General features: G+C 44.1%; 1 protein-coding gene across 6 annotated transcripts in view; it reads left to right on the forward strand.

Annotated features, from left to right (window-relative positions):
• Nucleotides 1–1196: 1196 nt before the first annotated feature.
• The window catches only part of NRP1 (neuropilin 1), a 138927-nt gene continuing 116582 nt past the window's right edge, over nucleotides 1197–23541 (forward strand). Inside the window, exons 1-3 of one of the 6 annotated variants that reach the window (XM_073801607.1) lie at nucleotides 1197–1414; nucleotides 2003–2518; nucleotides 5887–6061. In XM_073801607.1, the coding sequence (XP_073657708.1) occupies nucleotides 2446–2518; nucleotides 5887–6061 (248 nt within the window). In that variant the 5' untranslated portion in view covers nucleotides 1197–1414; nucleotides 2003–2445. The remainder of the gene's footprint in view (nucleotides 1415–2002; nucleotides 2519–5886; nucleotides 6062–23541) is intronic. The other 5 variants (XM_033852409.2, XM_033852406.2, XM_033852410.2 and 2 more) reach the window with 5 other exon arrangements.

Genomic DNA, 23541 nt, shown 5'->3' on the forward strand with positions numbered 1-23541 from the left:
TCTGTCAACCGGCCAGGTTCAGAGAGGCGCCTCTCCCTACGAGCCTCGGGCTAAGGTCGCCCGGGGTCACCCCAAATCTGACGATGCCGCTCGCCCCGCGCAGCCGGGGACTGGGACTGGCGGGGGTGCGCCGGGGACCGAGAGGAAGGCGGGGAGGAGGCGTCGCACGTTCGCGGTAGCCAAGCGCCCGGGCTTCCCTCCGCGGCGCTTACTCCCCGGGGTCTGCGCAGGGCGCGGCTGGCGCCCTGTCTCGCCCCGCCACTGCCCCTTCCGCTCCACCCAGGCGTTTGACTCCCGGCCTCGTAGTGCCCCCTTCCAACCCCGCGTCCGGGGTGGGATAGCCGAGAAGCAGGAAACCAGTGAGGGCGAACAGGCGCTCTCGGGCAGGGCGACTCGCGGCGCCCTGGGTGCTGGTCTCCAGCTTGGAGGCGGGGACTTCCCGGGCGCGGGCGGGCGAGCCCGGGGTGCAGCTTTGCACCGCGCGGGGCTCGCCTACACCCCAACCGGCGCGCGCCACCGCGCCCAGCCGCCACCCGCGAGCGCTGAGCCGTCGCCCGGGGCCCGCACGCCCTGGGCCTCCTCTCTCCCGTCCCGCCCCTAGTTCTTCCGCCAAAACCTTTGACCAGAGTCTTCCTGCCAACATTCCTAAATCTCTTTTGCCAGCTCTTTGCGCCAGGTAGGAATAAGGCTCTGCTTTCGGGTGTGTGCAGAAACGCCGTTCCCAGGAGGCGTCTGACCTTTTCACCTTCCCCACGAACTCCTTCGGAGGGGGTCCGCGGGCATTTACCCCTCTCAAGGGCCTGATCCGCTGCCAAAACCTGTCTGTTCCCTGAAATGTCCTTGCTGTTCCTATCCGCAGAGGCTTTCTGCAGCAGTTCCCGGAAAGCCCTCGGGGATGGAACTGGGGGGCATCCAGCCCACAGTGAGGACGCGCCACCGTGGGAGGCGGGGGGGGGGGGGGGGGAGGAGCTGGAGGGCCGGCGTGACCTTGGCCTGTGGTCTGAACTGGTACCGTGAGAGCCCTGCCAGGAGCAAACCCCGCCCCCGCCACTGTTCCCCTCCCCCCGGACTGCACAGGAACCCGGGGCACTGGACCCCTAATTTCCAAACCCCGAGCACCTGGGCTCCGAGTCAGGATGCTGGGCGGGGTCGGGCGACGACTGCCCCCTAGCTGGAAGGCACACCAGCTCCCACCCTCCAGGGTCCCCTCTGACCCAGAGGAGAGGACACCAGATCTCGGGTAACAATGGAGCCCGCGGCGCGCGGCGGGCACCCGAGCACGCCAGGCGCCCAGCAGCGCGCCCCTTTACCGGGCAGGGAGGCCGGGTGGGGCCGCAACACAGCCTCGCCCGCGCCAATCTACTGACTCGGCTCTACGTGGCAGCGACACTATCGACCCTCGCCCGGCTCCGGGGTGCGTCCCCCACCCCTGCCGCGCTTTCCTCAGCCCCTCCGGGCCTGTCCCGCAGCGTCCAGGGGCACCCTGCTGCTCCTGCCCTAGGTCACTACCCGGCTGCCCCGGACGCCTGCCGGGCGTCCGGAGTTGGGAGCAGCAGCCGCTACCTCCCGAGCGCCCCGCACGCCTCCGCGGCGGATCCCCAAGATCCTGGGCTGGGACCCCCCGGGGTACCGAGCGAGCACGCTGAGGTGGGCCAGCTCGACCCTGGCGCTGCCACCGACCTCGACGCCCAGTCCCCCAGACACACCCGCCAGCCCGCCCTGGGCGCGGACCCCCGGCGCCTCCCTTCCCGGGAAGGTCCCAACAGGGCCTGCGGGAGAGACGGACAGACGCACGGGGAACGCACACGGAGGGAAACTTGTTCCTCCCCGTCTCCTGTCAGGCAATTGCTGGCGAGCCCGTGCGGGGAGAGGGGCGGGAGGAAGCGAGGGAAGGGCTCCAGAAGGGGAGGGGAGGAGGAGGTGGGGGAAGCAGGGGTGCAGTTGGTGAAACAACTACGTCTCCCGCTCATCTTTTCATTGCTTGCTCCTCTCCTTCGCGCAGACACCTCGGACCTCCCCTGGGCGCCAGCTCCTCGGCTCCAACGCGTCCAGAAACAAGCCGGATTTTTTTTTTTCTTTCTTTCTGGAAATTGGCGTTGGTGTGCGTTTCTCTACGTCTCTCCTCCTCCCACCACCACCCTCCCCCCTTTTTTTTTTTCTGAGACATGGCCCGGGCAGTGGCTCCTGGAAGAGGAACAAGTGTGGGAAAAGAGAGAGGAAACTGGAGCTAAATGACAGGATGCAGGCGACTTGAGACACAAAAAGAGGAGGGTTTCTCTCGGATCACGGCATTGCCTCGCCGCTTTCCTTTCTCCAAGACGGACTGAGGATTTTACAGCTCTGGGAGGAGTGGAAGCGCTCCGGATTGTTGAGATCGCCCCGGTGCTCTGTTTTCCCTGCACGTTCGGTTCTCCCGCGTCTGCCCGGGAACCCAGCGAAGGGAGGATGGAGAGGGGGCTACCGCTCCTGTGCGCCGCGCTCGCCCTGGTCCTCTCGGCGGCCGGCGCTTTTCGCAACGGTAAGTGACAGGCGGAGACGCGCGGCCACGGGGGTGAACCCGGCTCCAGGCTGCCCGCGTCCGGACCCCGGACCCGCGCCCAGCTGCCGGGATCCACCGCGGAGAGCCGCCTCCTGGGCGAAGGAAACTTTTATCCAGGCGGAGAAATCAAGCAATAAGATCAGTCGGTGTAGGGCAGGGAGATTTCAAGTGCTCTGACTCCCTCCTGAAGTTGGTTGTTTGGCCGTGGAGGTTCTCCTACCTCTGCTACAAGGCAGAACTGCTTACCTTCCCGGAGCAGCACACCAATTATCTTAATAATGTTTCCTCCCAAAGGCAAATTAGATGAGACTCCCTTTCAAAAATCTGATGGCTGTTGAAAGTTAATGAACACTTTACCAGGAGAACTTCCTGGTTCTCGAGCAGCTCCCCCGAACTGTTTCCTCTGGTGGGTGCCTGCAGGAGATAGCGGTTTGCTGGTGGATGTAACTCCCTCCTCCGCTTTTGTAAATGGCCCTGATCTGTCTGGAGTATGAATGAAAGTTACATCGTGTCAATAAAGGAATCTGATATATACGGTGTAAGGCACCAGGATATCTGAAAATCCCCAACCTAGTTGCAGCTTCCACTTAGCTTTTAAAACCACTCACTGTTAAGTAAATGGAAGACCGTGCTGGGTTATAAACAGTATCCTGTAACCTAAATAATGTGTTTTAAAATGGGATCTGGTTGTAGGCACGTTTGACTTACACTGTAAAGTAGGTGGGAGCAAGGGGACGGCATTATCTTTACAGTAAGTCTTCAGCAATTATTATTAACTAATTATCAAATATTTACTTTTGTCTGGCTTAGATTTCAATCAGAGTAATTAGAAGGAAAGACCATCCGCTACTTACGGTGGTATATTGTTTTAATAAGAGACCACAAGTGGAGGAGTTCATACCGAGAGGAATGTAAATCACATCTTTACGATGGAAGTTAATCTTTCTAATATGCTTTCTGGAGGTTTCGTGATTGAAGCAATCGATTTCCCCAACAGCTACCAAGCAGTGTTCTAAAAGATACACTTGGAAGCAAAACACACACACACACAATTGTGAATGTGGAGTTCAATTTATTAATGAACCTCGGGTGATGGCATCTTTCTATAGTCCGGCAGGGAACGAAATAACATTCACTCCAATTGAAAGAGCTCAAGTGGTTAGACTTTAGAAATTACAGTAACCCAACCTCTGCCTCCACAACTCTGGAGATTAAATCGGTGGTGGTGTTCATAGGATGGATTTGAAATCCAATGCAAATAGCTTTCAGACTTTAGGTTGTGAGCTCCATATGTCTGTGTGTGTGGGTGTATGTGTATGTACATACATGAGAAATATATATACTTCTTAGTTTTCTTCACAGACATCTGGGGAAGGCTGAGACCCTGAGCTTCAATCGGTGACTTGACTAGTTAAACCCATGTTGCTGTGCTTGCAGGGCCCAGAGCCAGTTAATGCCTCTGTAGCTCAACAGACCTCTTCCAGCCATGTCCACCTCCTCCAAGTACCAGGGTCTGCTAAATTAATTCATTAACCTTATTTAGGACTAATGGTCCAGAATCGTTAGAAACTGCTCTTTCTTAATCAACTGTTGGAGAGATTTAACAGAGCCAGGGAGTCTAGGAGTCCGCATTATCTTATTACACTGTCACTTTCTCAGAAGTCACAGATTAAAGAGCTCTGGTGTGGTACTGAATCCACCTAAATGTCTTCTGAAGTGACTCTGTCGAGTGGCTACAAGCAGTGCTGTTTTATTTCACTCGTCTAACAGATGCCAGACACTGCCATGATGTTTGTACAGAGCTGGAGGAGACTTAATGAGATGGGGTCGCTTTCCAAGTTTTCTGCACATTTAAAATAATGCAAGAGCCTCGGCAGAATCACATAACAGAGTCCAATATGATCATTAGCTGAGATTCTGAACTCCGGTTACAACATCATTTCTTCTTGGCGAACCTTAAGCTTCTAAAAGCCAAGGCAAAGGAAACCCATATAAGGCTACCCCCAGTCTAAGAAACAAAGTCAAAAACATCTAGCAATCGAGAAAAACAATGTAATTTATATTGTCTTCTTTTTAATTTATGGGAAATGATTTCTGTAATGCATGTAGCTTTATGCATTTTTGATGTGCGCTTCATCTTTCGTTTCCATTTGACCTGGTTTTCCTGTAATAAAATTCTGTAGATTTATAAATTCATGCTGAGAGCAAAGAATGCCATTCGCTTTCCACAGGGAATCTATTAGATGCAATATTAAAATCTATAGATACCATTACTGAAAGTTTGTGATTGATAGGCTTATATATTTCACTGCTTTCATACCTGTTCCTCTCACATAGTTTATGCACCAAATTTTTATTGCTCGAGATTAAGCATCAGTAAATGTGGCAGCATTGCAGGCTGAGGCTCTCCAATATGAAATCCATCATTAAAAGTGACAATGAGGGTCCACACTGAACAATAAAGCAGCCCAGAGACTGGTTTCTTTGGCTCTCAGTGAATCACTTTGGCCTTTGGGTTTTTTGAAAGGAGGGCTCAAAACTTGTTAGCTCGCCTTTCCTAAACTGTGACAGTGTAGCTCATCATATGTGATACCCAGACCTCCCTGTGGTGGAGCTTTTTTCCAACTTGTAGGTAATTAGAATTAATGCTGTGTAGCTATTTATTTTTCTTTCTGCCCAGTTACTTTGATCTGGTCTCCAAGACTGAGCAACTTGGAGCAGTAGAGCAGAATTATTTCTGCTTCACCACATGTACTTTGTTCTCTGATGATCTGGATCTCAAAAGCAGAGATAACTCAAAATCACTTAGGTTTACAGGCAGATAAAACAACAACAACAAAAGGTCTGGCTTTAAGCCAATTGAAATCCTGGATGACAATCCCCACTGATCAATGACACAGACCAGGCTTATCATCAAAAAGCAACACAAAGGGTCAAATAGCATCTTTTAGTCGCCTTCACTTAGAACTTGCTCCTTAATGCAATTACACTTCTGGGGGGATAATTAAGTCTAGCAGAGGCTCCCTGGGGACCATGTTAACATCCATTGAGGGGACTTAATGTTTTTAATGCTAGAAGACCTTTTTCTTGGGAGGGAACTTTGTGTGGGGTGGGGGTGGAGTCCTATCAGATCTCAGTCTGCTCTCCTCCTGAACCGACTTCCTGAGATCAAAGAGTGTCCTTTGGTGGCGTGTTGGTATTGGCGCCACCTGAAGGACCTGCAAGCGCCTCTTGGAGCTCCCCTTAAAAAGTTATGGAATGTTTAATAACTGGTCATTTATATGTAAATTTAGAATACCTAACTGGTTGTCAGGAAAAGGTCTACTAAAATATTATTTTTATTGCAGATAAATGTGGAGATACTATAAAAATTGAAAGCCCCGGGTACCTTACATCTCCTGGTTATCCTCATTCTTATCACCCAAGTGAAAAATGTGAATGGCTGATTCAGGCTCCTGACCCATATCAGAGAATTATGATTAACTTCAACCCTCACTTCGATTTGGAAGACAGAGACTGCAAGTAAGTGAGAATGTTTGAACAGGGCGCCACAGCACCATCTAGTGGGCGCAGGTGTCTATGGGGGGGAAGTCTGTGAACCACCTAGAATGTAAATGGATCCAGGAGGGATTCTGATCTAGGCCAGATCATGTGTCAATGGTATGGAAATTAAATTATGTTAAGTGATTTCTGAGTTCCCTAAACCAGGGAAATTATATTTAAATGTGTAATTTCTCATACTCTTTTTTCCTGTTAACACTTTTGGTTTTGGAACTCTTTTGTTAAGAAATGTGTATATATGTGTCTTTTTTTCCTGGAAAGGTGAAGAATTAGAAACCCAAACTCTCACTTGAGTTCTTACTAAATATCGTAGGTCACTCTCATATAGTGCATTGGCAGACGGTGAGGTCGGGTATTTTTTTTAAACAAATCTGGGGCATGTTTTGTGATCTAAGAACTCTGTTTATCTTACTGAGTTTGACATGACCAAAGCAAATTGTCATTGAAAAAAAAAATGAGGACTATAGGGTAAGTCTAATGAGGGATTTTTATAGTAGATTAATAACTGCAAATCTCTTATGGAACATGCTAAAAGAACTGTTAATTCACGATGAATATAATGTTTGTTCATGTGCTTTAGCATTCCTATCTCCTGCTATGGTTAAGTTACTAAGCATCAATTTATACCAGGTTTCATTATTATGAAAACATTCTCACTAGAGGGACAGTCTAAATTATATTTCCTCACTTCGTATGAAAGAACTGTGTGTAGGTTTTGCTTTCCACAGTTGGAAAGTATGTTTGAACATTGCAAGCGGCAGTCCACTCAGATCCAGATTTGCTTTTCTCACTGGACATCCATGCAACAGACCACCTGTCTCTGTCTTATCTGTGTCATCCTATTCTGGCACACTGCACATGATGTATTCTCCAGAGACTTGAACCTGAATAACAACCTTCAGTGATGTTTAGATATATAGTTTTAGCAAAGGAAAGTAATCTATTTAAATCTCACTTCTAAAGTGTTTCTCAAAGACTGATACGTTTTCCCAAGTTTTAAAATGAGTTTCATTATTTAAAATATTTTCTTTGCCAACACATAACCTTTTTAGAGAAGAAAAGAATAGTATGAAAATATTCCCACCTGCAAGAAGTCCTCAAGAACCTGTTGGTTTGGTGGGGTAAACTAGTTTTTCATGGTCAGGGAGATGAGGTCATCTGGTTAATTCAACATCTGGTGCCTGGAGAATTAGCATACATTCATGTCCTGTTGGTCAATTTCCAAATAATCAGTGGAACACTACAGCAGGTAAAATTATGCCAATTTCAATTGAATCTTTGTTCTGTGATTCAGAAGTGCTTCAGGGCATTATATTGACTTTTTAATCTTGTGTGAAAGTTGACATTAATAGAGTGTTCCAGTAACTTCTTGGAAACAGGGAATTCTTTTTTTTTTTTTGGCCAGTATTCTGTATGGTGGTTTTTACAATGTCAGTCACCTAGACAAATTGGAGACTTGTTTTCCATTTCATTTTATTTTGTTTTGTTTTATGTTTTGCATTTTACCAATACTTAAACTGCTATAGGAGATATTTTTAAGAAACTCTGGTAAAACATACTCAAGTAATAACATTATTCCTCAAAATAAGGTGCTGTTAGATTTCAGTAAACTCATGCTTACTAATTCCTGATCTGAGAGTTTTGACCATGTATATATGTAATATAATAGTTAAGGAATTCAGAATAGTAATTAGCAGTGGTGTGCTGGTCAGTGTTAACAACTGGATCTAGGGAGGGGATAGGTCAAGTCCTGATCTGTGATATTTGCCGATTTCTGTAGTGTAAATATTCCTACCATGGCCAGTTTCAAACTACAGTGATGTCACTGTGCACAGACTTGCAAAGAACTGTGTACATCTGGTTCTCGTGAGCTGGTGTGAGTCAGCTCCAGCACCCAACTGCATAGGAGTGTAAGAAGGGGAAGCCAGTTGAATGAGATAATGTGTGTAAAGTGTTTACAAGTGTCTGGCACGCAGCAAGCCTTAAATAATTCTCTGCCATATCATGATGTGAGGTAGAGTATGGTAGGATGGGGGGAGCAAACTTTTTTGTTAGTTTTGTTATTTAAACATGATAAGAAAAGGGATAATTATAACTCAGAGTAAGGGACCATTTAAGTGATATCAGCAAGAAGCTGACAAGGCCAAGAAGATTGTTTCTGTAATTACGATGGTGAGTTTTGTTTTTGTTTTTTAATGCTACAGAATAAGGTGGTTTTTAAATTGTAGCAAGTGAGTATTTGTTCTCTGTGAAGGAGCCATCTCCTGCCCAGTCTTGAAGGCTGATACCTTTAGCTTGATATGGTCAATGGAGATTATGGCCCTGGAAAATACCTTTGTGCCATGTTTCCAAGTGGTGCTCCCTGATTGTTTTATCAATGAAAATTCCAAAAATGATATAGGAAGACTAACTTAAGACATTTGCCATCACTATCTTTCCTGACTGGTCCACATGACTCCTGGTTATTGTTGAAGGTTGCAGCTGAAAATTCTACACATGTGGCACAATTATCTCCTTTTGGTTGTGAGAAGAATCCACAGCTTTAAAATCTACAGGGGGTTAGAATTCCCTAGCAAAATGGAAAGCACCAGAAACTCCTGTAGGAATAAATTCATAGACTTCCAAAGTTTATGTTGGATGTGCAAAAGTATAGATTTTGGGGGTTTGGTGGATTGTGGGGTTTTTTCGTTTATATTAAGCCACTTCCAAAAATGTATTTGAGATGACACATCACGTTCAGAGAACTGGGAAGCTTTTACTTATCATTTCTGTTAAGAACAAGCCGTTTGTCTTATTTGAGATATTTAATGTCTTTCCTTGTCTCAGCTATATTATATGTCTAATAGCAGTAAAAAGTACTTGCTGTTCCCGTTTTATAGTAAGATAAAATAGGGTAGTGGATATGAAAGCCCTTTGAAAAGCTAGAAGCTCCCCTCAGAAGCCGTTATCATCATTCTTAGGGTATCTTTAACAACTTGGTGATTGTTAGAACATTTGGACATAGGAAACTAAGCAAACTAAATGTGTTAATCCAATAATGGGGATGATCCGCATACAATAAATCCTGCATTTCTCTTGAAACTGTCGGTATTCGAATAGTGAGCTTTCATAATGGGAACGCTCAAGAAATTGATTCCTTCACAATTTGCTTATTGCAAAACATCCTGGAGACCCAAGTAAACAATTGTTTCTTAGAGTGTAGGAATAAATAAGTAATTAAATAGCCAAGCTCTGGTAGGAAAAATACCTTTATTTCTATTTTATTGTTTTCTTTATCATGAAATTAAAATATGCTCTCATAATTTTAACCATACAGTGAAATGCACACAATCACATATTTTCATGTGAAGAGTACCAGGACTGGCCCAGTACATAGTTAACCTGTGCTAACCTTACAGAAAGGTTTTTACAGTGGATGTCGGGGGTGGGGGGGGGAGGGGGGGAGGATATTTCCTTAAGGAAACTGAATGTCCAAGTTGTGCCTGGTAGCTTTAAAAATTCAACCATCTATGTGTATGCCACCCCTGAATCAGGTTTCATTACAAATAAGCATCAAAGACATAATATGAGGACTCCCTGAATTCTTTCATTGAACAAGGTGTGGTATCAATCAGTCAATCCATGGAGCCATAGAGCATCTGTCTGCAGGCTAATCTTGGGCTGGGATTTCTAGCTAGCTAGTCTGTGCCTGGTTTTATTGTGATGTTGATACCAGAGGTGGCTATAGAATGTTCTGAATGGAGAAGAAAAGGAGGAATCTGATTTCTCTCTTTTGCACCAGCAAACTCCTCCATGCTTGTGAAGTGTCAAAGCAGAGTTAAAAGCAGGAAAGAAAGAAAAACGCACCTGCAGAGTGTTGGTCAGAAGGCAGTGTTCATGGTGCGTTGAAAATGGTTTTCAGAACTTACACTGAGCTGGTTGGGTTTTACTCCACTGGAGTTTCCTTCGGTGGTAAAGCGGCCATCTTGACTCTCATAAAACTTTATATCTGCATAATAAACAAGAATGTCATTGATACAGTAGTTAGAATTTATGGAGCTTTTCCGGTTTCCCAGCAATGCAAACTATCAGCATGATAATTTATAATGGTTTGTGACAAATACTGCTGAGCAAAGAGGTGTGTGGTTACATTCAGATCAGATGTCATCTGGGGAGCAATAAAAATTTCACAGACATTGGGTTAAAAACATTAGGAAAATGAATGTGAAGCTCCAGAAAGAGAGTCTAAAAACGTGGTGGTGATGGGGGAGAAGGGAGGTTTTCTGAGTGACAACTTCCTGACTTCACTGCCTGATTTGTCAGGGCTGTTTCGTAGGATTTCACCAAGACGCAAGGCTAACATCCCATAAATGCTTTTCTGTCATTACGATTTGTAGCCTTTTCTTTGTGTAACCAATAAATTGGTGTCTTTTTCTTAATTCAGTGCAATCAAAGGAAGATTTCACTCTTGTAACTTCATATGAAGTTTAAACACATAAAACTGTAATTAAGTAGAGACGATACTCAAGTCTAGGGATTTTGTTGGAATAAATCACACATTGTCTTTAATGCTACTTTTAAAATTTCCTAAGCTGTTATAAACTTGGAAACACCATTTATTTTCATAGACTATAAACTCACTGAATGAAAATTAATCTTCCCTTAGCTCCTCAAATCTGATTTTTCCTGAAAATGTAATTATACAATGGTAACTTTGTTGTTATAGGGAATTTGGGGACTAAAAGTTCCATTTTTGCTTTCCCTAAGTTATATTTTTTGTTTTGATCTTTGTTCAGCATGGATTTTTGCATTAATTTTATTTTTTTTAAATTGCGTTAAAGTATTATCTATCCTGATTAGTGAGTTTTTTTGTATCTGAGGCATGGGCGTACCGCTAGTCCTAGACTTGGGTTTTAGAGCATCACTTAGACCAAAGCAAACAAGGACTTTGTTTTATGGAAAACAGTGGGTGTTTTTTGCCAAAGTAATTCTCTTTTTTCTATACTAAATATAAAAGTATATTAAATTATAATCTATATCTAGAAAAATATACAAAGTAAGTGTAACATTTGATACAATTTTACAAAGTGAGCACACCCATATCACCGAACCAGAGCAAACGTTTCCAGCTTCCTAGGAAGAGGCCACCTCCTGTCCACTTTAAGTCTCTGACCTTTGGCCTCAAGGGCAGCTGCCATCCTGACTTCTGTGATTCCATTTTTATAAATTTCAAAAGCAGACAAAACTCATCTATAGTCTTGAAGTCTGGATGTACTATCCTTTGAAGATCACCAAACTCTTTGGAATGGGGATAGAAAAAAATGTTCTAATCCAAAAACAGTCTTACTGAAGCATTTTTTCTAATTGTTTTTCGTTGACTCCTATAGAAATATATTTCTTGCTTATACTACAGTTACGTTAAAATAAACACAAAGTTTTTGGTCCAAGAGCCTGCTTTTTATGCCAGGCAAATTCAGAACGATCTTCCTTTGCTTTATTTTTCCTCATCTTTTCATTGCTGATTTTGATCTCAAGTAACTTCCCAACATGGGCAGCGTGAGAGGCACCACCACCAAGCTAAATTCAATTAAAAAACTATTGAATGGGTAAAAATGAACTCTTCTCAGAACAGCGGATGTCAGTGTGGTTGCTACCACCTGCAGCATCCTTTGTTGCTGCTCAAGCAGATAATCATCTACTTTCTTCCTTTTGATTTCTTTCCGCATTAGCACTGATTTAATTTGAAAAGAACTCCGTGTGTTTAATAAAATTAATTTCCTTTATTATTTCTTCCTATAAGCAATCACATTGGATCATAATGAATTTTGAGTATTACAAGGTTGTTGTGTGTTGGGCATTTCCGTAATTTGAAAGAAGCAACCTTTATGAGAAGATTAGTTGAAATCTTATCCAATTGAATCAACATGTGCATGGCATTTCCAACCAGATTTCATTTTGGGGAGGCGGCCCTTCAAAATTGATCCAAGGGAGACATATGCCTGCAGCCGGCATGCGTATTATCAGCTCCTTTCCTTCCAGCGTAAAACGTGATACTTGTATGCGTGCTGACATCCTTCGGAGAAGCACATACACAAACACACATGTGCGTGTGTGTGCTTGTGAGGGAGACTATAAAATAAACTTAACTAATGGTCGTAGTATTCATCAAGGCTGATCGTTAAGCCTGAAGAAAAACAAGAGACAAGATTAGTGTTCAGATCAGGTTCCAAATGCCTCTTAATTGGGTGTTTGTAATCAATCCTGACTGTAGGAGTCAGTGACCTGGCAGAACATAGCACCTCCGAAGAAGATATTTCCTGCTCTTCTCTGGTTGATTGAACTGTGTCCAGTATCCAGGTCAGTTAGGATGACACAAGGTCGGGACAACCCTCAGATTGGCTGTGAAGCACACCAAACACATTATGATGGCTTATGGCTGAAGTCATTTAGTCTTCACAGATAGCACAGAAGGTGAACTGCTTGCATTCAGAATTCTACTAAATGCTGCAGAAGCACGGAGAGGAAAAAAAAAAATCTTTTGGCTTCTGTCCATTCAATTGCTTGTAACGTAGTTTTTCTCCTCATCAAGCCCAGGTCTGTATTGTACATATCTTATATCTTATTTATTAGGTCAGCGTGTTTTTTCTCCTTTAATTTAAATCATCAATAGAATATTTATTTATTTATTAATTTTTAAACTTTTTTATTTTAATTTTTTAAACTTTTTATTTGATATTGGAGTATAGCCGATTAACAATGTTGTGATAGTTTCAGGCCCACAGCAAAGCGACTCAGCCATACATATACATGTATCCATTCTCCCCCAAACTCCCCTCCCATCCAGGCTGCCACATAACATTGATAGAAAGGAGTCGTCGTGGCTGGTTCTTGCTGCTTAGTCCTCTGTGGCTGCCATGTGCTCACTAAACACTCTGTGCTTCATCGGACTTCATTTCACTTAATCTTTTTATCATCCTATTTTGCAGATGATAGCACTGAGGCTTAGAAAAGTGCAATTAACTGACCCCAAATGCTCAGCTGCTGCACCAAATACCTTTCCATCTTTGTGATTGAAGGGGCTTGGGATATACTTTTTGAATGCAAAAATTCGAATGAAATATTACTAGACTACTTTTTATTCAGCAACCATTTTCTTCTATGAAACACACAAAAATTTAAATACAAACCAGCTGATTCTGAGGAAGGACTTAAATTTTAAACTCTTAGTTTGGATTAAGTGAAGCCTTGTGCACAGAAACTTCCAACAAATTGATGATTTTCCACTGAGTCAAAACTTGTCTTAGCAGTGAAATTTGTGGTGGATGCGGCAGGGGGTGTATCTGAATTCTGGTTCCTTCGGTTGATGGAGTTTGAAAACACAAAACACACATAAATACAATATTTATCTGAAGGCCTGGTAACCAGGCAGCACAAAGTTTCCATTTATACAGTTAGTTCAAGGGACATATGAGATACCAGCTGTACCAGCTGTATACCAGATCCTCACAAGCCCAGGAGTAAGAAGACTGGGTTCTCTTCCAAACACCCCTCCTTCACTTAATTTCAGGCAAATAGCAGGAAAGTTTTGCTTTCCCACAGCTCCCCTATTTGTAAGATTTCGATACTTGTGTTGGCCACAGTGACTCTGTAAGGGTTAAAGAGAGAATGTTTGCTCAAGGCACTGGGTCCCTATGAGAAACAGAAGAGTGTTTTTTGAGAAGAAACCAATGCTCCAGAGTATTTTGTTTCTATCTGTTCAGACACTTGTACAAGCAGCCGGACAGGTTGGAGGTGATGGCTTGTTGCTTCTGTGATAGATTGGCATGTCACGGAGAGCACAGCCAAGTCCCGTCTGAAAGAGGATGCTGAATGTCTCCCCATTCGAGTTCTTACATTTCTTTAGAACAGCCAGAGGAGGCAAAGGCCAGTCAGTGTAGTCACGATTTCAAGTCCTCATCTGACTCTGTAACCACCAGATGCTGTGAGCAGGCCTGCTACTGTGTAAGATACCCTTGGTCACTGAAATGGCACGGAAAAAGTTAAGATGTGGTCAAAATCTTAGTCCTGGCTAGATAACTTTACAAAAGTAGAAAGCACTAAATTTCCAAATTTAAAGAAGAAAGAACACACTCTTGACTCAAAGACAATGAAGGACACGGATACCCACAAAGTTGGTGGCCCTGGGTTGACTTGGTCTGATTCAGGATTATGTTGTTTTTTAGGTGTAGTAGCACCTACAAGGGATAGCCCATAACTTGATTTTTCATCGAAGGTTGTTGACATTAAGCTGAGGGAAGGGGCAGGGGGGGTGGGGGGAGTTAGCACTGATTGGAAGCTTCCTTTTTTTTTTTCCCAAGGAAAAAAATTTGCATTTTCCTTACCTTTTATTCCAGTGCCAATTTCTTTGTCCCTGGCTGAGGCCCCTACTGAGTAACCGTTAGGCTACACTGGTTCAGTCCTTCAAGGCACATCCTCATTTCCCTCTGTAGCTGTGCTAGCATCGTGCCTGATGTGTGTGTTAGCTCATTAACACGAACTGGGGATTTCTGATTGTCAGGGGATCATGTTAGCAGCTCCCTGTGAAAAAGTGTTCTGGTGAGAATTAGGGACGTGGGTTATAATTGCCCCTCTGCTGTGCATGCCCATCTATGAGACAGGACACAGGTCATATGGGCAGGGTTGCAATCTACGAATGGCTTGGTTATGCCACCATTGATACTGTGGTTTGATGGTGTTAACAGCATGGCTGAGGAAGACTGAACGACATCAAGGTCTGTGTCTACCTAGACACGGCTTCAGTTAATCTTTTTCCTTCTCTTTCTGAAGAAAACAAAATGCTTTCCTTTCTCTCCCAATCTTAATAACACAACGTGGATGAGATAATGTAGGTGGAAATATCTTAGGAATACAAGATAAATATGTTAAATAAAGCCTAGGTATTACTCTAACAGGAACTGCATCCGCAGGTTTTCTTCCTTAAAATAAGTTCAGACGGTAAACAATGAAGTCTGCATCCTTGGGAGGAGACACATAAGTATTTCAAGAGCGCGGCACACACCACAATAGAGATGGTATCTCAGGCTCAGCGTGTATGCAGCCAGCAAGAATTTCTGAATGTTCTTATAATAAATTGGCCGGTTAAGAGTGTCATAATTGCAGTCTTCTAAAAATCTACGCTACTGTATATAAAATAGATAACTAATAAGGACCTAATGTATAGCACAGGGGACTCTTCTCAATACTCTGTAATGACCTATATTGGAAAAGAATTTTGAAAAGAGTAGGTGTGTGTACATGTATAACTGATTCACTTTGCTGTACAGCAGAAACTGACACAACATTTAAAATGAACTAGACTCCAAAAAAAGTTTTTTAAATAAAAAATAAAAATCTGGATGGGTGGAGTTTCTGGAAAATTCAAGGAAGATGCTATCTCAGTGTCACAAACTTGATAATAGCATTAATGGCCTTTAAAGAGCCATTATTTGCCAAGGTGTGCCTTCGGACTTATAAATATATTCAGTACAATCCAATGGGAAACCAACCCATCCTTTAAGGCAGGAGCCAGTGTCATGGTGGTTATTACAACAGGGATGTCCGTTCTTCCCAATCAGTGAAACCAAATAGTGCCGTTATAGTTGTGTCCAAGAGAGAGGAAACTACATGGATTTTGTATTATAAATTCATAGTGAAAAGCAGCTGGGAAAATCAATGTTTTAAAACTGATGGTCCCTTCCATCCTCCCCGCTTTCCCTCAGTTCCTAGCAGCCTCAGCCCCTTTCACCTTGCCATCTCCTTCCCCCCATTTCTGGTTAGGACAGATTTCCCAATAGTGGGGCCGGGCGGAGGGAGTGATTCTCGGTGGCCTCGAAGAAAAGCACGTCCGCAGGAAGGCTCTTAGGATAGTGGCTGAGAAGAGATTACTATTTTAGACTCTTCTCGTCACATCACCCTCAGGAATGGTCGTATGTGATAAAAATGATGTCTGCAGCCTCTCAGAGTTCCCCCAGCACTGTTTTCCTTTGAAATGACCACAGCTGTGTATGGCTGGGGGTCCATCAGAAGGGCTTTTCTTTCTTTCTTGTGGGACCTCATGGGCCTCCCCGGTCCAACAGATTCTGTAGGACTTTCCACTCGTGAGTAAAAGAAACCCTCCTTGGACCTGTTACTCTTCAGACTAATCTCTCACCTCTCTCTCCCTTTCCTATGACTGCCAAGGGCTTTGAACGTGGTGTCTACACCCCAGAACTCCACTTTCTCCCTTAACCCTTCTCAGCCTAAGTCCTCTCCCCTCCAGTTGACTGAATTGTTTGCGCACATGTTATGTTAGATTCCAGTGACTATTCTCATGCCCCAAACCACTGGCCTTTCCTCGGCCTGAATTTCTTTAACCTTGCACAGCACGGTCCAGAACGCTTGAGACTCTGGGGCATCTCTTGATTCCTATTTGTCCCGCACATCAGTTTAAAGCCTCTAACTCATGTAACTACAATATCCATCGCATCTATCTTTTCTGTTATGTTTCTCCTGTTAGCACTCAAATTCCAACACTTGTTAACCAGTCCCTGGTGCTGACACAGTCTCAGGAATGGGGCTTTCCTCCTTCTCCCCCCACCCCGCCACTTAGAAACATGGAGAGTTCCCCGTTCCCCCCTTGCTTTATCTGTGTTTCTCAGCCTTGAATTACGAGTTCAATGCAACTAGAAATGAAATCATGTCGCTCCCACCTGCCTCTCTGGCCTTTCTCCTGTGGTTCTCTTTTATATTCAGCCAAAGTGGCCGCCTTGGAGTTCTTCATCATCACTCCTGCTTTCCTATCCCATGCCTCTTCACGGGCTGTTTCCTTCCCAGACGGACGAGGGGTCAGTGCCTTACACAGACCTGCGTCTCCCTGTCAACGTGTGGCCCATCATCCGGCCCTACCCGCAGCGATGCTTCCTTCTGAAAGCCATTTCTGATTAAACGTGGTCTCTTTCTCTGTCCTCAGACACACCCCCAAGAACTATGTTTATGCATCACTCATGTTCCTTCTAGTATTCTGTGTCTGGTCATAATCATTAATATTCTACTACTGTTCACCCAGCTAGTTTGGAAGATGCTCCAGAGCAGGGGCTGAGAGTGTTTCCCAGCCCTGCAGAGCCTCCCACAGTGCTTTGCCTGTAGCAGCTGCTCAATTAATATTTGCCGAATTGAATTGGCTGACTGACATCCTTCTCAGCGTGTTCATCTAGCGCCAAAGAACCGAGTCAGCTGCCCGGGAAAAGCTCTAACTTAATTAGACTACGAACATGCACACTTACACTTCTCATTTATAAGGTAAACCCTTCATTTTCCTGGGTAGTGGAGTCAAACTTACATGTTTCCTCTAAAAACCTCTACTTTGGAAAGCCTAGAATTTCTACATGTGAGTAGCTTTAGCTAAATCTCAAAAAAGATGCAGAGATACTGCTTGACAGAAATCTCTTCTTTCTGTTTCACAGTCATCTCCACAATCTGTTTTGGGGTTAGAGGCATCAAATGTATTAACCTTGTAGCAACAGTCCAGGTTGCTGAGCATGTTCTGACATCCCCAAACTCTTGGGACTTTGTATCACAACTCTGTAAACTTTGTCTATTGTATATTACTATCTGGGCTCACATCCAAACCACCTTTACCTAAATTTCACACAAATAATTTAGAGCCTTCTTCCATTCCAGCTGGCAACCCCAATAAATGCACATGTTAACTTCACAGCAGGCTTGCTGGGGAAGATGTAGAACGTGAACCTCCCCCTTAGAAAGAGCAACACGGAATGCATCCTGTGCTGAGTGTTGTAAATATGTTTGTCCACGTCACCAGGTAAAAACCAAGCCCTGTGTCCTAGAGCAGCCATGTCAAGATGCTGTCCTGGAGAGCAGACAGACCGAGTCAGCCCAAGGCGTTTGCTGACGTGGATAGTGAGGGGTTTCATTTGCTCCCCCGGCTCTCACCTTTCTCACCATAACAGTATTTGCTAAGCATTTCTTAAAGCTGTGTGTCACAATAGGCAAGTGTCAACCCAAGAGGGAGGGACAAAGAAGTAGCAGGTGCATGGCCATGTCCACAACAGCAAGCACTTCAGCCACCATGGCTAGTTTCCACATTCCTGCTGCCTCCCCGACGCCATGACCTTACACGAGTTCTCGGGGGTATTTCTGGATGTTTGTGTGACATCTTTGGTCGGGAAACCCATAGCCCTTCACTCTCCCATCTCAGGTTTGTCTGCATCCAGAGAACAGAACGACTCGTATGATAAGCTCTTCCATTTCCCTGCGGGGGAAAGGTGAGCTGGGGCCGAGGCAGAGGGCCAGCTGATCATGCCCTCAGCTTGTTCTCCTTTGGGTCCGTCCTGTGTTTTCACGTTCACAGTTCCCTCCGGAGACTGGCTTAGTGGTCAGTGTGATGCCTCTAGGAGCCCAGCGTGGTCCTGAGTTCTAGAAGTGACAGCCTCCAAATAGCTGTGGGCTCGCGTGTTTCATCTTTCTGCGCCTGCATTTCCTCGTCTGTAAGGTGGGAGGGATGGGTCCTGCGCAATGAGCCCCTTTTGCCTCTAACATAGCAGGACTCAGCTTGTGCAGGGGAACCCTGGTGCCACAAGAGCAAATTCCAAACATGCCTTTTCTGCCCGTTCAGCCTGGCCCTGATTCCCGTTCCTTTCTTTGGTTTTTAACAAGACCCCTCATCCCTCCCACTTCTCTCTCCAAGCTACCCCAGCTCAGCCCAGACCCTCCCTGCCTTTTGCAACACAGCCTCTGCCTGCTGCTTTTTTTTCTCCAAAACACAGATTTCATGTCCGTTTTCTACCCCCCAATTGTGTCAGGCATTTTAAACTCTATTTTGGCCGCATTTATTCCAAGGAATCATTCACGTTTTCACCTAGACCTTAATCTTACCCACAAACAGCCCTGTTTTAGCGAATCATTTATTTAAAAGAACTAGGCATGTGGCCTCAGAAATACTCATTTATTGTTCTGCTGTTGCCGAATGTAACATTTGCAGGCTACGGAAATTCTCTGTGGGAATGAGTTGTTTGTTCTTGAAACTAGATGAGCCACAGGCCCAGTTCGAAGGGTAATTTAACTGCAGTTGATAACCTGACTATTAACCTAAACTCGGGTTTGATCACTAACACAGAAGTAGCTTTTACCTTATCTTTTTGTTCAACATAGCTTGTTAAAATTAGATGGTGAAGAACGAGATTACATTGGCAGAAGTACAAAGGAATGACAACAGCGATTTTGTTCATGAATCCCACCTCACTCTTTATGTCTCCGTGGCCGTGTAAGCTACGTATCTGTTTGTAAAACAGCCTTGAGTTAAGGCGCTTACTCAGACGCCGTTGTAAAAAATCATTTTCTGAAATTGCGGTCTATCAACAGGAGAGAAGACAGCACTTCGCTGTCGCCTGCTGAGGCCCATTATGAATATTCTATTTCAGAAGCACATCACACTGTAAATACAATGTTCAGGTTCATTTATTCCCGCAATAGCATTTTTTGCAAAGGTGTGATTTCATAATTTGACTTGGCCTTGATAGCACGTCATCATTTCAAAACTCTTTATAACCACAGGTTAATTCACCCATCCTTGGGACATCCTTTATTTGTACCAGACCCATTTTAGAATGAAATCACCCAAATGTTCAGAGACTAAGCAGCTTGCCAAAGGCTGAACAGGGGCAGAGATGTGGATACAATCTGCTGTCCTTCTATGTTTGTCCTTTCCTGAGCACATCTGACTAGGTGCTTCTGAAGAATTTAAACGCAGATGCGTTACCAATAAAGATGAATGTTAATGATTCTATTACAGGCAGGAAACTTAGTTTAAAAAAATAAGCCCAAGTCGTTCAAGATGCAGATGTAAACAGGACCTGAAATGAATGAACGTACTAATTGTACTTTTCTCCTCTGTTTGGTCCTCCTGAGCCATATTTTTGTTAAAGCGAATGATCAGTCGTGGACTAACGTCTAAAGTTATTTAGCTAATTCCCAGCATTAATTGAAAAATGTCTAGTATTTCTAAACACCGTCCTAAAAAAAGAACTCGAACTGTCAACCCCCATTATTTTTGTCATTACAGTTTTCCTGGGCCTGACCTTGAGATTTTAAACTATTCATGTTTCTTATCAGTGTTGTCTGAGGGTTTGGTTTCTGTATTGATTGCACAGGCCCTGAGATGGATGATGAACACGAGCTCACTGTTAAACATTCATCATGACATGGACTTAGAAAAAAAATACACATGGTAATAAATTCAGAACTCACAAACTTGAAAGTTGGGATACATGCAGGCACTTTGTAAAGCATTGTTTATTTGGACACCAGGATTCCCCCTCTAATAGCTCAGCTGTTGCCTGCTACCTCATTCATTCACTCATTCAGCACGCATTTACTGACTACCTAGTATGTGCCGATCACTGTTTGGGTTTAGGGCATCATGCCCTGCCCTCGTGGCGCTTACATTCCAGGAAGACAAAGGAGAGCTGCTGCAGCAGGAGTGTCCTTTGTGCCCTCTGTGCCCTTTCAGCTGGTAGATCCTCATTAGCTTCCCCTGCTGTTCCAAGACAGGCCCCCTGGGGACCTGGCTCTTGCACCAAACAAGATGCATATAGAAGATGTCTGGCCGAGGCAACGGTTGGCTGAGAATCGAGTGTGTTCCTGGCTGTGATGCTCTTGACTTGTAACCCTCTGCTGGGGCTCCAGACCTGCTTTGATTCAGCCCTCAGCTGGGCTGCTCTTGTTCCCCAAATTCGCTTCATCTCCAGCCCCGAATACTTGACCGGTGATGCCTACTCTCCACGCCTGGCACTGACTGGCTCTTCTAACTTCAGGTCATGTCTTCTTTGCCTGACATTATTGGTCCCAGTCCATCCCCGTTTCACCCTCCAGCAGGCCCTGAGTGACGGGCCTCAGGAAGCACCAGACGTGGCAGAGCGAGCATGTGGCTTCCAAAGCGTCCCAGGATGGTTTGGGGTTGCTGCAAAGTATACGTTGCCAAGAGCCAGCTCAGCAGGGCTGCTGGGGATACGGCCTCTGGGTGATTCACATACAGGAATCTCAGTGGGGACTGAACACAGTCAGCTATGACTTTTTGGAGTTGGTTTATAGCCCCACCAGCCATTTTACTGGCTCTTCAAGTGGAACACATTCAACAGAAAGGGAAGAAAGAAGCTTTATGAGATCTTTTCTACCTCATATCCCTAGCCAGGGCATAAAAGTAATAATTCTTTGATAAAAATATTAGTGACTGGGCTTCCCTGGTGGCACAGTGGTTGGGAGTCCACCTGCCGATGCAGGGGACGCGGGTTCGTGCCCCGGTCTGGGAGGATCCCACATGCCGCGGAGCGGCTGGGCCCGTAAGCTGTGGCTGCTGAGCCTGTGCGTCCGGAGCCTGTGCTCCGCGGCGGGAGAGGCCACAGCGGTGAGAGGCCCGCGTGCCGCAAAAAAAATAAATAAATTTTTTTAAAAAATTAGTGACTAAGTAAATGGGTTGATGTTTCATCTTACCATTGCATCTTCATCTCTTCCCCCAAGATGTCCCCATCACTCCCTGAATGTTAAGTAATGGCAATGGAAATAGAAAGAAAGAGGTATCCTCAAGGAGACGTGGTCAGAACTTGACCAGTGATAGGATTTGAGTGGAGTTGAAGACTGGGACTTCAATGATTAAATGTCTCCATCCTCGGGTCTGAAAAAACAGTAGTACCGGTAATGTCAATAGTCAAAGAAAAGAGACAGTGGGTCCCATTTCAGACATTTTGAGATGCTGTTGAAATATACACACAAAATTCTATTGCTTTCGAAGTAAGATGATCAGGTTCAATGCTGATCAAAAAGGGTTTGACCATTTAGTCTTTTTTTTAAAATTAATTAATTAATTTATTTTTGGCTGTGTTGGGTCTTTATTGCTGCACGCGGGCTTTCTTTAGCTGCTGCGAGCGGGGGCTACTCTTCTTTGCGGTGCGTGGGCTTCTCATTGCGGTGGCTTCTCTTGTTGTGGAGCATGGGCTCTAGGAGTGTGGCTTCAGTAGTTGAGGCACGCGGGCTCAGTAGTTGTGGCTCACAGGCTCTAGAGCGCAGGCTTAGTAGTTGTGGCGCATAGGCTTTGTTGCACTGTGGCATGTGGGATCTTCCCGGACCAGGGATTGAACCCGTGTCCCCTGCATTGATTTGCAGGCGGATTCTTAACCACTGCGCCACCAGGGAAGTCCCCCATTTAGTCTTAAAAGAAGGAGGGCGATGAGAATTAACTTGCCAAACCTGTTATGTCGCCATGTGGAGGGTGGCAGATATGTTCACTATCGCGATACCGCTGATTGATTAGTAGTTGCCACTTGGAGTGCATTCGAGAAAAAAGTAGCAGAATGGACTGCAGTGCCTGCCATGGACTTGAGGAAAAAGTGGTATCACAAGGCTTACCAATCTGCTATCTTTAATCCATACGAAGAAATGGCCTCTTTGGGAAATGGGCCAACCACAGAATGGCGGAGAAGAGTTTTATTTGGGACAAACGTTTTTGTTAATTAAATAAAAAGGCATGCATATTTATTTTTCTTGAGCACAGAGTTATCAGAAATAAATTTCAAAACCTAATTGTTATGTAAGTCCATTGACAATATTTGGATTAATTTCTCTGTTTTAAATGAAGTATAATGTATGTGTTCCATAGAATCACTTTTTAAAACTCAAGGTTTGCAGATTCTCTTTTCTAAAAAAAATACAATTTTTATAGTTCTAAATAAAAATGTTCTGTGTGGCTTGGCAAACCTCATCTTCTGTTTTGCACAATAGGCCTTTTATGGAGACATGTACACACACTGAGTTTGCATATGTATGAGGGAGCCATGCTGCATATTTTTCCCTTAAATAAATATTTGAAAAACACAAGAAAATAAGTCACCCATAATCCTGGCACTCAAAGACAACACTGTCTGTATTTTTCATATGCCTTTTTTCAGCCTTTTTTCTTTGCATTTAGAAATATACATATGTTTAAAAGATTGAGACGGTTCCTTATAGACACCTTTTACCCTACCATTTTCTCTAAAAATTACATTTTAAGCATTTTATGTTAGGTCCTTAAATAGTTTTTAAAACATATCTTTTATGTCACGTGACTTTGCAAAATAATAATTTTAACCCAAACTGCTTAGGATATTTAGATTGTTTTCAGTTACTCAAAATTACAGGCAGATGTGAACGACGCTCAGTTGTACATCCGTATTCACGTCTTTATGTATCTTTGAGAATTTCTTTAGAAGAGATTCCTAGATGTATGGTTCCTGAACTGAACAATGATAGTAATAAGACTCCTGATACAAATTACCAACTTGCTTGAGAGGATTATTCTCAGGGATGAAGGAGATTGGTGATGTTTACTTTAAAATTACATTTACATTTTTAAAGAAATTGATATCTTTACGACATAAATTGATATTTTAAAT

Source organism: Tursiops truncatus, chromosome 2, assembly GCF_011762595.2.
Source record: "Tursiops truncatus isolate mTurTru1 chromosome 2, mTurTru1.mat.Y, whole genome shotgun sequence".
Taxonomy (NCBI): domain Eukaryota; kingdom Metazoa; phylum Chordata; class Mammalia; order Artiodactyla; family Delphinidae; genus Tursiops; species Tursiops truncatus.